This window comes from Sinocyclocheilus anshuiensis, unplaced genomic scaffold (genome assembly GCF_001515605.1).
Source record: "Sinocyclocheilus anshuiensis isolate Anshui unplaced genomic scaffold, SAMN03320099.WGS_v1.1 scaffold152, whole genome shotgun sequence".
Taxonomy (NCBI): domain Eukaryota; kingdom Metazoa; phylum Chordata; class Actinopteri; order Cypriniformes; family Cyprinidae; genus Sinocyclocheilus; species Sinocyclocheilus anshuiensis.
Genome location: NW_015555781.1, coordinates 40,841 through 54,194, shown reverse-complemented (window position 1 = coordinate 54,194; position 13,354 = coordinate 40,841). Strand labels below are relative to the sequence as shown.

The window sequence follows — 13,354 nt, the reverse complement described above, 5'->3', positions numbered from 1 at the left end:
ATATTCTAAAAGCAACTCATGTAAACACCATAATCATAATATTGGCTTATTTAGAATAAGGTAAATAATTAGATTACTAATGTCCATGTAAACGTAGTCACTGTTGGATCATAAGCTTAGATGACCAGAAATGAAATTCTGTATGTGATTAACCTCAAAAAACATTTTAGGAAAATATTAGTATTTTTTCATGTCATTACATTGTTAAAGCATTAAAAAAAATGTAAAAAAAAAAAAAACTATGTTATAACAGAATGATTTGATGAGTCCGATTTAAATGATAATTACAAAATATTATCATATTTCCATAATCCAGTGTCACTAAATTAATATCAGACATTTTTGAAGACCAAGGAGAGTGAGTGGTCATGGTGAAACATCCAAACATTTAGTATCTCTGAAAAGCCCTGAATGTGCTCTGTACAGGACATCCAGACTTAAAACTGCGCCATGTATAGTCTCAGAGAAATTCACTAAAATATAATGTCCTCATATGAGGATGCAGGGTCTCAGGAGGTTAAGAGGATAATTTTCCAGTCATGCAGACTTTTAACCACAAAGTCACTTGAACCCTGCTCTTGAGGATGTCTTTGAGGTGTAGGAGTGTTTGTGAAGGTCTTCGATGTTCTGGAATGTTTCTGGATGCCGTCTGGTGTCCGGCAGGGGTGTGTCCATTTCTCTGGGTTTAGGCGGGTGACTCGGTAGAACTCCGGACCAAAAAACATTGCTCACAGCGCAGAGCTTTCCCAGGCTTGGGACGATTTGCCAAGTAACATGTTGTTGTGGTTGAGGGAGATGAGGGGTGTGTTGTGGTGGTAAGCAATGACGATAGAGAGCCAAGACAAATTAGTCTCTCACAGAAGAGTCTGTTTTGGATCAACAGTCGTGAGGAGTGGCTTCTCTGGGTCTTGAGATGACGGCGAACGTCTAAAATGAAGGGTGCGACCGACATCATATAAAGAATCTGCCAATGTTAGTCATAATTTGAGCAGTTCTGTAAATAATTCATCTTTTTTCCCCCCCTTTAGGATTTTGGTGGCACTCATAAGAGAGTTGAAGGAATCGAAAGAGGAGAGCGAGGAGGTTGGGGAAGAGAGACCATCATTTAAGCACAGTGAGTTATTTAACTCTGACTGCTATATTTAGACGAGATACAAATTACTCAAGTGGTTCTCTTGCATTTAAGGAGTCAATTTATTCCTTGTTCATAGATAAGCATCCCAAATTCCACGTCATAGCCAAGAAAAATAAAGCAGCTTGTTGAAACGGACCTTGAGTTTCACACAGTGATAAAGAGACCTTTGAACATCATCATCAAAACTAAACACCCCTTAATGTTTATCCGTTCCTCAGAAAGCTTGCTTGAGTGAAACTAATGACCAGACATTTTCCTTGACATGTTTTCATAATATGAAACAAGCTTTGAGGAATTCAGTTTTCCCGACTCCACAAGCATGGAGAATTTACTCCTACTGAGTAGACCGATATAAGACTTGCTAATCTTAATAATGTGGTAGTGGGTGTAGGACACCCTGGAGGCAGGAGATGTCAACTTCCGCTGCTCTGGAATGTAAAGCGAGGGAAGTTGGGCGAGAGGTACGGAGAGAGGGGCATGGGTTTATGGCAAAGCATTCCTACCGGAGGAGGGTACAGACTGGCTGTACTGGTCAAAGGTCTGCTGCAGGGCTCTGCCGGGGAGGGGCACACTGTGCTCTGTTCACTGTCATCTCAATGGGACACTGTTTATGAGCAGACAAAGAGCGAGGAAGGTCACCGCCACACATGCACGCATGCCTTTGCACAGTAGTGACCGGTGCAGCCCTGTTCTTCGGCAGGAGTGGGTGGATGTGGTGGGCTGGAGAAGGGGATTGTTCGGGAGCATAAGGCACAGCGCTGAAACGACAAGAGTCAGGAAACTAGGTTTCCACATTTACTGTAATGTGAGTGGCACTGTGTGATTGGTTTCCAGGGTATTGCTATGTGGTTGCTAAGGTGTTGTAAGGGGTTTAAAGTGTGTCGCTCGCTGTGCAGTGTTTTGGATGGATATTGATGTACGGCTGCTGTTTTGAGTAATTTTAGCATGTTGCTATATATACTAGGGCTGGACAATTAATTGAAATAAAATCTAAATTGTGTTATGCTAAGTGTGATTTTCAAATCGCAAAGATTGTGATTAAATTAAATATATGTACAGCGCATTTCGGAGCTATACATGAAATTTTAATTTACACTTGAGCAGTTTATTTTTATGTAGAGTGAAATAGTATTGTTACAATAGTAATTTGTCTTATTTTGTTTAATATATTTGAAGAGTTCATTTGCAAAAACCGATAACCAAATAATATCAATCAAACTGCAGTTGGGTTGGTTTGATTAAGTAATAATAACTTAAACAAATACAGGTAATTTACAAAGTTAAAGTTCATTGAAAGTATGTTTTTTTACATATTAAAAGTTTGGTTTATAGCAAAAGCAGATAACTCCACATTTCATGTTTTAGAGTTAAAAAAAACACTCGTTTAATCTTTGTAATCTCCTCAGATGACAATGTAGATGCCTGACAAACGTTGTTGTTGTTGTTGTGATCATAAACTGTATGGATGTGATTACACGCAATACACAGAGTTTTTCCCTCACCATTGTAACGTGCTGCTTTTGCAAGGTTCCGTGAAAACGTTTCAGCTTTTATTTTCCTTTTTCACCCTGAAGAAGATATCACAGGTTCATCAAGTTCGTCGAAATTATCCATACTCGATCACTTTTAGTCAGCTTTGACGAAACTCCTCTCAGCTAGCACGTCTTTTCAAAGTGAAAGTAGCCTTGTCACCTGACCTGAATACACTAAATAAACTAGATTCGCTAAAATGAATTTATCGGCTTCTGTTCAAAAACAACAAGGGCGCTTGTCGGCTTCTGCAGTAAAACGTGAACTCGCAATGCCTTGAAAGTGGACAAAACCGGCTTTTTTGACAAAATGTGTTTAGGGTTCAGATCGCGCTATATGTGGAGAATAATGCACGGCAATCAGCATCATTTAAAAGTGGCGTTTATCGGTTTTTGCAAATGAACTCTTCATTTATTTAATAATAATATTATTAATAATCACAATAAAGAAATAATAATAATAACTATTATTAATAAACTGATATATAATCACAACATTTTGGTCAAATCGAACAGCCCTGCATAAAAAAACAAACAGAGCAAACATGGAGCTCTTTAAAAAAAATGCTTGGACAAGTTTTTTTTTTAATATAATTAGTTTGCTCCCCTTTAAAATACACGTTAATATATTTTTTGTTAAAAAAAAATTTCTTTGTAATGTCTTCAGAATGTTGAAATAAATCTTTTTATTTTTTAATCACATTGTAAATCACAATAGCAATTTTTATTAGAAAAATCATGATCAAATTGTCTCCCCAAATCATGCAGCCCTAATGCTTGGGCATTCTGAATGATTGCTATGTGGTTGAGGAAATGTTCAGAGTGTTTTTTTAGCATGTTTCTATGCAGTTACTAGGCTATTCTGAATGGTTGCTAGGTGTTGCTTGGTCGACGAAAGCATGGAAATTTGGTCTTTAGATATGAGTGCTTTTTTTGCCTGATCTATAAGATGACGGGAAAGTCGTAAGTAGGTTATGGCCGCTTGGAAAAATCAGTAAGCTAATAATTTAACAAACAATGCAGTACAAATGATAAAGGATGAGTTGCACACTAAAGTTTAACACATAAGAGTTTGTTCAAATCTTGACCCTAAATATGAACAACAATAATAGAAATGTTAGAATAATAGTAGACCAGAGAAATAAGAGAGACAGAGAGATGTGTTTGAGGAAAGCAAGGGTGTTTGTGACACTGTGAGAGAGACAGGACAGTTGTGTTGTTGCTTAAGGCTGGATGTTTGTCATGCTGTGTGCCTTTTCTGGAGTCTGTAATTATGGCACATCAGCCATCCCCCTGTCAACAGTCTTCACAGCACTGACGCTCCAATTTTCACACACACAAACACAAATGTGTGTGTTAGCGCTCATAGTAACACTTCTCATGCGTACTCAACATTCATCTGTGGCTGTGGCAAGGGAATAAAAAGCCCACTAATTAAGATGATGTTGACTTAAGCAGCTCGGCATGTTTTAATCAAATCTTTTTGTTTTGCATGGCCTCATTATCATCTTTCTACATTGTAATATATTTAATGGGCACACTCAGAAACAACATACATGCATTTCTTTTTATTATTAGCTTCTAGCATTATTGATAAAAGTGCATTTTTTTTAGTCTTTCTTTCATTTAAAATTTTTGAATTTAAATAGTTTTTTTCATTCTGCTTACCTCACCCATTTAATGAAAGCAGATTATTTGGAAACTTAGGAAATCTTTATGTAACAAAAATTTGACTTGCTTTCCAAAAAAGTACAAAAGTTTAACAAACAAACAAATAAATAATTATATATTTTCTATTTATGTATAAAAAAAAAACACGAAGTATCAAAAAACTGAGACAAAAAGGGCAATCTTTTTGTAAACTTGCTCTATTATGAAAAATATATTTCTACACTCTATATACATGTAACTATACACTAAAAATAAAATATCCCACATAACTCAGCTTATTACATCCTGAAATTATGCAGGTGAAACTGCAGTGAAAACTAGTGTATTTGTTGTGCTTAAAATATGACATCTGAATAGTACTGATACTTCAATAAAATTAATTTAATACAAAATAAATAAAACAGGATATCAAAATGGGCACTATGAAACAGCTGAGAGGCCTGTTAATTGAGTGAGATTTCAAGTATAAGAAAGCGAGCAAACGCACACAGGATGGATAGTGGGCAAGAGAGCTCATTTTGTCGGCTTAAGATCTACAAAATACCAAATCAGTTCAGTCAGTGTTTCCGTATGGCCTACTTTCTTCTCCAAAAGGCAAGAACATAAACAGACTGAGAGGGTCATGAGATTAGACAGAGGGGGAAAGTTTTGTGTGAGGCAGCAAGGGAGAAGCAATTTCCCATTATAAACCGAAATGACTGGCGCAGTCAGCAGTTCTCTTTTGAGATCTTACTAATGACCTAGAAAGTTAATCTTTGGCAAAAAGGCACATTAGCTGGGAAAGATGCAATGCTGAGGGGGAAAAGAGAGCAGTCTAAAAGCACAAGAGCCAGATGAAAAGAAAGGTTATAGTAAAGCCGGTTCATTTTACCTAATTGATTTTAAGATGGAATGCTTTGCTTCAGATGAAATGCGCAACTGAGAGAGCGGAAGAAGGAAGAGCGGACAGAGGTCAGCTGCTATCTCCTGATCATCAGCTGACAGAGTGAGGAAAAATAAGGGAGAAAAGAGGAGATAGAAAGCATGGAAAAAGTGTGGGAGAGAAAGGCCAAGCAGTAGTGCCTGTGTCTTTTTTTATAGTACCTCGATTCTGAGAACCACAGAGAGCGCATTCAGATGATTCCTAATAAGGCTGTAACTCGATGCTCTTTCTCCTGTTGTCGCCTGCCAGAAAACGTTCCCCTCTTTTTTCCCTCTCCTCCAAACAAGAGAACTAGAAACAAACAGAAACCGAACAGCCTAACTTTGTAGGGGATAAAGCAGGGGATGAATTACAGGGAGTTTGACCCCCTTAATTAAGACTTGAACACAAATCAAAAGGTTTGTGTGGGATCTAAAGGTAAATATTCATATTCAAGGTACAAGTCAGGTACAAGTTAATTCTACATATTTCATAAGGAACATTTTAACAGCATTCTCAAAAATCAAAAGTTAGCTTACTAGTTAAATGCTCAAGAGTTTTCTGTTAGGACATCAGGTGCTGTAATTATTTATAGACTTACATTTAAGTAGGTGTATGCAGGGCTCGAATTGAGGGGGGATGGCATCCCTCTTGTTGAAAAAAAAGACAAAAATCATCCCCTCTGTAAAACCACCATCCCCTTTAGATTAATAATGCTGTGTATTATTAAGTAAAACTTATCGTGCAAATTAAGTACTGTATTAATATTCTGTACGTATAATAATTTATAAACTAAATAACGGCAATTGGCCAATCAGAGCTCAGCATTAACAAGCTCAGTCATTTTTCGCACAAAATGTTTCAAGCGCAACATCTGCCGTTCTTTAAGAAGACAATGTAATAAGGTATGATATTTCCTTGATTATAGTTTAAAGACATTCCCCTGACATAACGTTATTGTGCTGTACTATGTGTGACTGTGAGGATGAGGGATGCGTTTATTCAGAAATGATCACCAGGCCTGTTATAATTCACGCTAGCTGACATTATCAAGTATGTCAGTGGCTGCAAAAACAAAAGAAAACTTGAGTCCAAAAGCATTCAATGCATGATGAAGCCTATTAGAATGCAGTTAGAATGCCTCTATAATTCAAATAATGAAAGACAAATATATTAGTTTTTATTTTTTTATCTTTATATGATGTAGTTAAGTAATATCACTCAAGAATCAGCACGTGTGCATGATCGCAAATGTTAAAGTAAATTTATACAGCAGTTCAGCAGACAAGAAGTTAATTGAGTGTTACATTTTAGACACATTTTGTCTTTTTTCCTGTTTTGCAAATTAAATGGTTCCAAACAAAGTTGTTGTGCGTCTCATAGGAACACTGCGGTGTATCTTTCCTGAATTAATTTGTTTTTGAACGAATCGAGTGAGCCAATTATTCAATGATCCTTTCATAAAGACAGTCAACTTGCTTCGATTCTAATTGAATCAGCCATTTTGAAAGAATAGTTTGATTGAAGGACTCAATGAAACATTCATTAAAACAGACACTTGCCGCCATATGCTGGTGGTTTTAGTGTTATATTTATTTATCCGTGACAAGCCTTAACACACTCAGCAAAATATCGTCTAATTATCGTTATTGATAAAATCCCAAAAAACATTTATATATTTTTTGTCAATATTGCACACCAAAATAAGGGGCATCATTTAGGTCATTTGACACACAGGCTGCACAAGGAAAACAGCTCATAAACCATAGTTCATTTAATAAAGCTTATTTTTTGATAAATAAAAATTAGACAAATTTTGTAATCATTTGTAAACACAGGACCCCCCACCCCACCATCCACCTTGACATTTTTTTTACATTTCGACAACTGGGTGTATGTCACTACTTATTTCATTACTTAACTATGCCAGGGTGCCCAAAGACCCCCCTGAAGGGCACCATATAATTTGCTGGACTAAGGGATAGTTCATCTGAAATTTACTCACCCTAACGACTGACTTCTGTGGAACATAAAAGGAGATATTTTGAGAATTTGAGATTGAATTTAAGACGTCATCAGCTGAAGAATAAATCATATTCAGAGATGGGAACCGAGAAAAATGTAACAGCTCTGATTATTCATCTTAACTTTTCCAGTTGCTTAACAGTTCTGTTAACAATTCTTTAAATACTTTATTTCGAAAAAGGAAAGATGGTTTCTCAGTTTCAAACCCAAAATATCTTACGTATGTTACAAAGGAAACTGAATAAACATGAAAGTGCCATTTTCCTGCTGTCAATCCAGCGGTAGTACTGTGGATTTTGAGCCTTTCCCCTGCTGGTCTGAGGAGTATATTTGTATACAGCTGCTTATTACACGGCTCTGTGGAATACTTGATTCTGATTGGTCAATCGCGCCATCCAGCGGTGTGTTATTCCCAGATAACAACCGCCAAATTGAATAACACCGAGTACTACGAGTTATCTTGACCGGTACTACTTATATGCTTAACGAGTCACTCCGCTATTGTTGACTGTCTGGCGCCATCTTGTGACTGAAAACACTTAACCACCGCGTGTTACAATGGAAGAAGTATTCATTTCAACATATATGGTAAAAACAAATCTTTTTAGCCGTGTAATAAGCGGGATAATGTACATCCAGCCATTTGTTATCTCAGAATAAACCCCTTCAGGCTGATACAAGGCCCCTCCGCTTTGCGTCGGGGTCCTGATCACCCTGTCGGGGTTTATTCTGAGATAACAACCGGCTGGATGTATATTATCCCTTACTTAATTGCTGATTTAAAGATTTTGAATGAGAGCTGCCCATTAGGTTTGGTAGCTGGCTATAGATCTCATAAGTTTAATTGGAAAATTGGTATTGGTTACTTACGGTATCTCTCTTATTCAGGAGAGATTGGCTGGTGAATGACAATCATGGCTCAGGTGCTTCATATGGACTCCAGTTTTCCAGGTAAGGTCCCACTTTGCATTAGGATACTACATATACTGTAATGCGTATATATTGTGATTGTTATCCTTTCCCCAGTTCATCCGCTCTTAAGAGACTAAGTATTAAAGTGAAGCCTTGTTCTAGTCATAGCCAAGTTTATTATTTCCCCTGTTGTCCAATTCCGAGATTAGACTGAGATTTCCTGCAGTTGAAAGTTGTTTCCTCTCTCCTTAGGGAAGATTAACCCCCCGGAGCCCCCCTCCTTGCATCGAAAGGACCCAGAGGCTCCATACTCAGTAGAGACCCCCTATGGCTACCGTCTGGACCTGGACTTCCTCAAGTATGTCAATGATATTGAAAAGGGCAACACTATTAAGAAGGTGCCAGTGCAGCGGCGCCCACGTTATGGCTCGCTTCCACGTGGCTATGGCTACACGGGCTCCTGGTGGACCTCCACTGAGTCGCTGTGCTCCAACGCCAGCATGGACAGCCGTCACTCGTCGTACTCCTACTGTGCACCGGGATTTCACAGCTCACAGCGACCCAGCTTCAGTACGGCACGTGTGGAGAAGACCTTGCTGGATGCTCGCCGCAAGCTGGAGGAGGAGAAGGATGGCCGTCGTTTCTCAAACCTGGGTAGAATGCACAGTAGCGTGGCGGGCTCCAACACCTCCCTGTCCAGTGCCCACAGCTTCAATCGTGCCCAGGGAGGTGGCTCCTACACGCCAGTGAGCTCCGGCTTGTCCACACCTGTCTCACCGACGCCCGCCCATCTGCAGCACGTACGGGAGCAAATGGCCATTGCCCTGCGGAAGATCCGTGATCTGGAGGAGCAGGTGAAGACCATCCCGGTGCTGCAAGTGAAGATCTCTGTGCTTCAGGAGGAGAAGAGGCAGCTTAGCGTGCAACTCAAGAGCCAGAAGTTCCTGGGCCACACACTGGGGTTCAGTCGGAGCCGTCCACGAGGAGAGCTCTACATCGACATACCCGAAGAGGAGACGGGAAACGGGAAGGGAGCCGCAAGTAGAGCCGCAGGAAGTCTTTCACCTACCACTCCGGGTTCCCTTCAGGACTCAGGATGTGAAATCGAGGAGACTGTAATTGTCGGTGGAGCTCGTCCGGGTGCAAAGCGGGAGGTGCGAACTGTCGGTGTAGGACCTGAGGTGGAAGAAAGGGCTTGCCGTCAAGTGGGAGTAGGGGTGCGAGAAGAGGACTTGGGGCTGCTGCCTGAAACCGAAGCCCTCAAGACTAAGGTGGGGCTTTTAGAAGTTCAGCTGAGGAAAACGATGCAGGAGCTACAGAGCACTCATCAGCAAGTCGAAGCAGCTCAGAGAGAGAGGCAAGCTCTTTCCCCTCAGGTAGACCATGCGGTGAGAGCCACCAGTCTCGGCTGGAAAGAGCAGCAGGGTCAGGCCGGTGCGGGCCTGCACACAGTTGTCAGTTTTACTCAGCAGCCTCATCAGCAGAGGACCGTGGGGATCCAAGTGTACACACTGGAGCAGCCCACTGTGGTGGGTGTGGGGACACTGCTAAGAGCCCAGGGTTGCACTTCTCCCAATCAGCCTGTGTCTGCACTGGAAGGACCCCACAGAAGTCATGCAGAGTCCCCAGCAGCAGAGGGTGTGTATATCTGTCGCTATTTACTCACCTACATGTTGTTTCAAACCTGAACTATTTTCCATGGAACATGAAAGGAGGCAGAATTTTTATGTTGATTTTTTTCTGTACAATAACAGTGAAAGGGGAAAAACAATGTTCACTTGTGAAATTACAAAGAAAGTATCAAAGCACCATGAAAGTGGTCCATGCCCCATTTTAGTATTCTGACACCACATGTTAGCTTTGTATGAGCAACAGACTGAAATTTAAGTCATTATTCACTCCAAAATCTCCCAATTCTCCTAATTCTAACCCAACTTCTACATTTGTATATTCATGTATACACATGAATTTACACATGTATATTCAAATATGCTGTGAGAAGACGCAATGTGCCAAGCTTAAAGGCCATGGAGGCAATTGACCGTTTGAATATGCAAAATAATCTGGTCTGTTCATTACTTAAAGCTGTTGTATAAATTTTGAAATTTTGAAATATAGAGCATAAGAGGTGGTCACACTTTTCGTTCCATTGTCTTCAGTGTGGGAAACTGGAAACACGAGCTGATGCGAATTTCATTGTGTTGCAAAGTTCAAGTTTGGTGAACTCTTCTTACCTGTAATGTCGTATTATGTGAATACATGTGACCAGTAGACCAGAAGATTAATACATCACAGCTTTACCTTTTAGCTGAATTGCTGAACACAAACTTTAAAGTGCATAATTTTACATTTTGGATTATTATTTGTTAAATGTTGAATTTATGTTTTTAAAAAAAGCACTACAGAGAGTGACATCTTATCTTGTCCATTGCAGTGTACACATAAGTGTAGTGTGACTGCCCTCAAGACATATGGTCTACTTTTATGGTGCTGTTTTTACTGTTTTTGGAGTTACACCGCTTCTGCTCCTATTCACTTTTACTGTGTTGAAAATAGCAGCATGGATGTTCTCCATTTTTTTCTCCTTTTGTGTTGAAGTTGAACCAACATTACGGTGTCTAAAAAGACAAACTCCACATTTTTGGATGAACTATCTCTTTAAAATTATTTTAGTATTTGTGCTTAATTTCTCTTTTGCCCTCAGAATTGCCGCTTGAGTTTCCCATTGCAATAAGCTCTAAGCAGGTGCGGGAGGTCTTGAAAAGTGAAGTGTCCAAATCAGTGCCAGTGATCAACCAGGCAACTGCTATGGAGACAAAGTGCAGCCAAGTGGCTGCCGTCTACCAACGGTTAAAAGAGGGTGAGATTAACCAGAAACCAGCAGAAGAAGCCACCCAAATCGATCCAGCAAAACCAGGTTTGCTATGTTGTCTTTTAGTAACTGGTGATGATAACAATGAATCAGACATCTTCTACGTATTCCAACTAGTGATTCTCACACTGGCTACTGTGTTTGTATTGTCCAGCCTCCCCTCAGTCCACCCTGAGGTCAATAATGAAACGAAAGGCTGATGGGGAACCTGGCTCTCCGTACACCAAAAAGAACCTGCAGTTCATAGAAGTCAATGGAGGGTAAATACAGAATTATGTTAATTAATTAAATGATATGTTGCAGATATTTGATTCAACAATATTATCATTGAGCTACTATGTATTTTTCTTTTAGGATAACTGATATTGCTAAAACAATTTGGTTAAGGGTGTCTTTTTGGTTTTTGGAAACTATAGTTTTTAAGAAATTTGATATTAAATTGAAAACCAGAGTGTCATTTGCACAAAACTATTATTTTACTGCCTAGCAACATTTGTGTTTCCTTAAGGAACTGCATATCTAGTTTAGATTATCCATTTCATTAGATCAGAGGGTTTATATGTTAAATAACAGCACTAATGTGACTTGCAGGTACGAGTCGACATCATCTGATGACAGCAGCTCGGAAAGTTCAGATGAGAGTGATGCAAGTGAATACCACGAGGCTACAGAGAAACTACCGGAATCTGCGGAGCAGCAGTCTCAGGTGATCTCCTGCAACCCCCAGCCCATCTGTGAGACAGCAGCTGCCCAAAGACCTCAGTACAGCACTGCCCAGCCACCAGCCAATCACACTGCAGCACAGCAAAGCGCCAGCCAATCACAAGCTACGGATGCAGCTACCCAGCAACAGGTCACCCAATCACCAGCAGCAGAGGTAGACATACAGCACTCTGTAAACCAATCATCAGTGACCACTACTGCTCATCCGGAAGGCATCATTCAATTCACAGAGGCAAAATGTGTTTTCCAAGGGTATACCTCTCAAAGCACTGATGCGTCTCTTGAACAAGACTCTGTCCAGTTATCATACACCAGCACTACGGTGCACCAATCCAAAGCCACCGATTCAGACGTCCAGCCAAATCTCACTCAGCCAGAGGTGTCGGGCCTTTCTGCTCAGCAGACAACCACTCATTCACAATCCACCGGTGCCAAACTTCAGCCAAATGTTAGCCAATCAAAAACCACTGACCTCACCACCCAACAAGGAGCAACACAGTCACAATCTACTGATGCCTCACCAAAACAGGACATAGCCATATCCTCCGCCACGGATCCAGCCGCTGATACAAGCACCACCCCCACTAACAAACAAACAAGCAGGTAGGTTGACTCAAATCAGTAACACAAGCTCTATTATGAGATTCACTTTTGATTATGTAAGTTGGCTGTAAATGCTGAGTGACGAGCATTTTCTCTTTCTTTCCAGACTGGAATTGAGTGGCAGCCTCATGGTGGCTCTCCACACCTTGCAGAAGGCACTCAGTGAACCAAATGCATTTAGCCATCAAAATGCAGTATGTTCATCAGTTGCATTCTTATGCATATAAATGATAGATACAGGGATTAAAGTTCCGTCACTACGACGGATTTCCATCAGTTCATAAAGACAGTCACTTGCTTCATTCCTGAATGATTCAGCCATTCGAACGAATCAATTGAATGAATGATTCAGTGATAAAATCAGTGACTTGCCGCCACCTGCTGGCAGATTTAGTTTCATTTTTAGCATATAATTTCAGTTATTTGAATCATATTTCTGTATTCAAAATTTTATATTTAAAACATTAATCTCCACATGAATTTATGAATTTAATTGCACTCGTGCTACCTCTGAGCCTCATTAACTGTCTGAAAATGTACCTACAAGCCACTTTTGTGTTCTTCTGTGCCACCTCTGTAGTACAAATTAATTTATTAATACTAATTTCATATGATTGGTAACTTATTTGTCTTATTTTACTTATTATATTGCAGGGATTAAAGCAAAAAAAAATATTTTGACTGAATTTTTCCTCAGCCATACCTGTCGCACACCCAGTTTAAGAGCAGTTTTTTTCTTCTTGTAATTAGGAGCGCTTGTCCTCCTAATTTAAAAATTTAGGAGCACCTTCTGATCAATAATCAAAAATTAGCCTTCCTAATACAAGGTGAAATTTGACTCCTTAAAGTGAATTTGGCCCGCCCATGAGAAAATGAGCTACTACCGTGCGAGGCGAGCGCAATATTTTTTTTTCCTCGAGAGACATCATGGCTTGCAAACGAGCGAAGCATGGCAGTTGCCCCGCCTCTCTCCTCCTCATTAG

The 13,354-nt window shown here is 39.9% G+C and overlaps 1 protein-coding gene across 6 annotated transcripts in view; it reads left to right on the top strand.

Annotated features, from left to right (window-relative positions):
• The window catches only part of LOC107674641 (KN motif and ankyrin repeat domain-containing protein 2-like), a 42,250-nt gene that overhangs the window by 9,904 nt on the left and 18,992 nt on the right, over window positions 1–13,354 (top strand). Inside the window, exons 1-8 of one of the 6 annotated variants that reach the window (XM_016468670.1) lie at window positions 506–939; window positions 1,029–1,114; window positions 8,150–8,212; window positions 8,426–9,811; window positions 10,878–11,090; window positions 11,200–11,305; window positions 11,637–12,371; window positions 12,478–12,565. In XM_016468670.1, the coding sequence (XP_016324156.1) occupies window positions 8,167–8,212; window positions 8,426–9,811; window positions 10,878–11,090; window positions 11,200–11,305; window positions 11,637–12,371; window positions 12,478–12,565 (2,574 nt within the window). In that variant the 5' untranslated portion in view covers window positions 506–939; window positions 1,029–1,114; window positions 8,150–8,166. Of the gene's footprint in view, window positions 1–505; window positions 940–962; window positions 1,115–7,834; window positions 7,850–8,149; window positions 8,213–8,425; window positions 9,812–10,877; window positions 11,091–11,199; window positions 11,306–11,636; window positions 12,372–12,477; window positions 12,566–13,354 lie in introns of those variants that run through there. The other 5 variants (XM_016468669.1, XM_016468674.1, XR_001632521.1 and 2 more) reach the window with 5 other exon arrangements.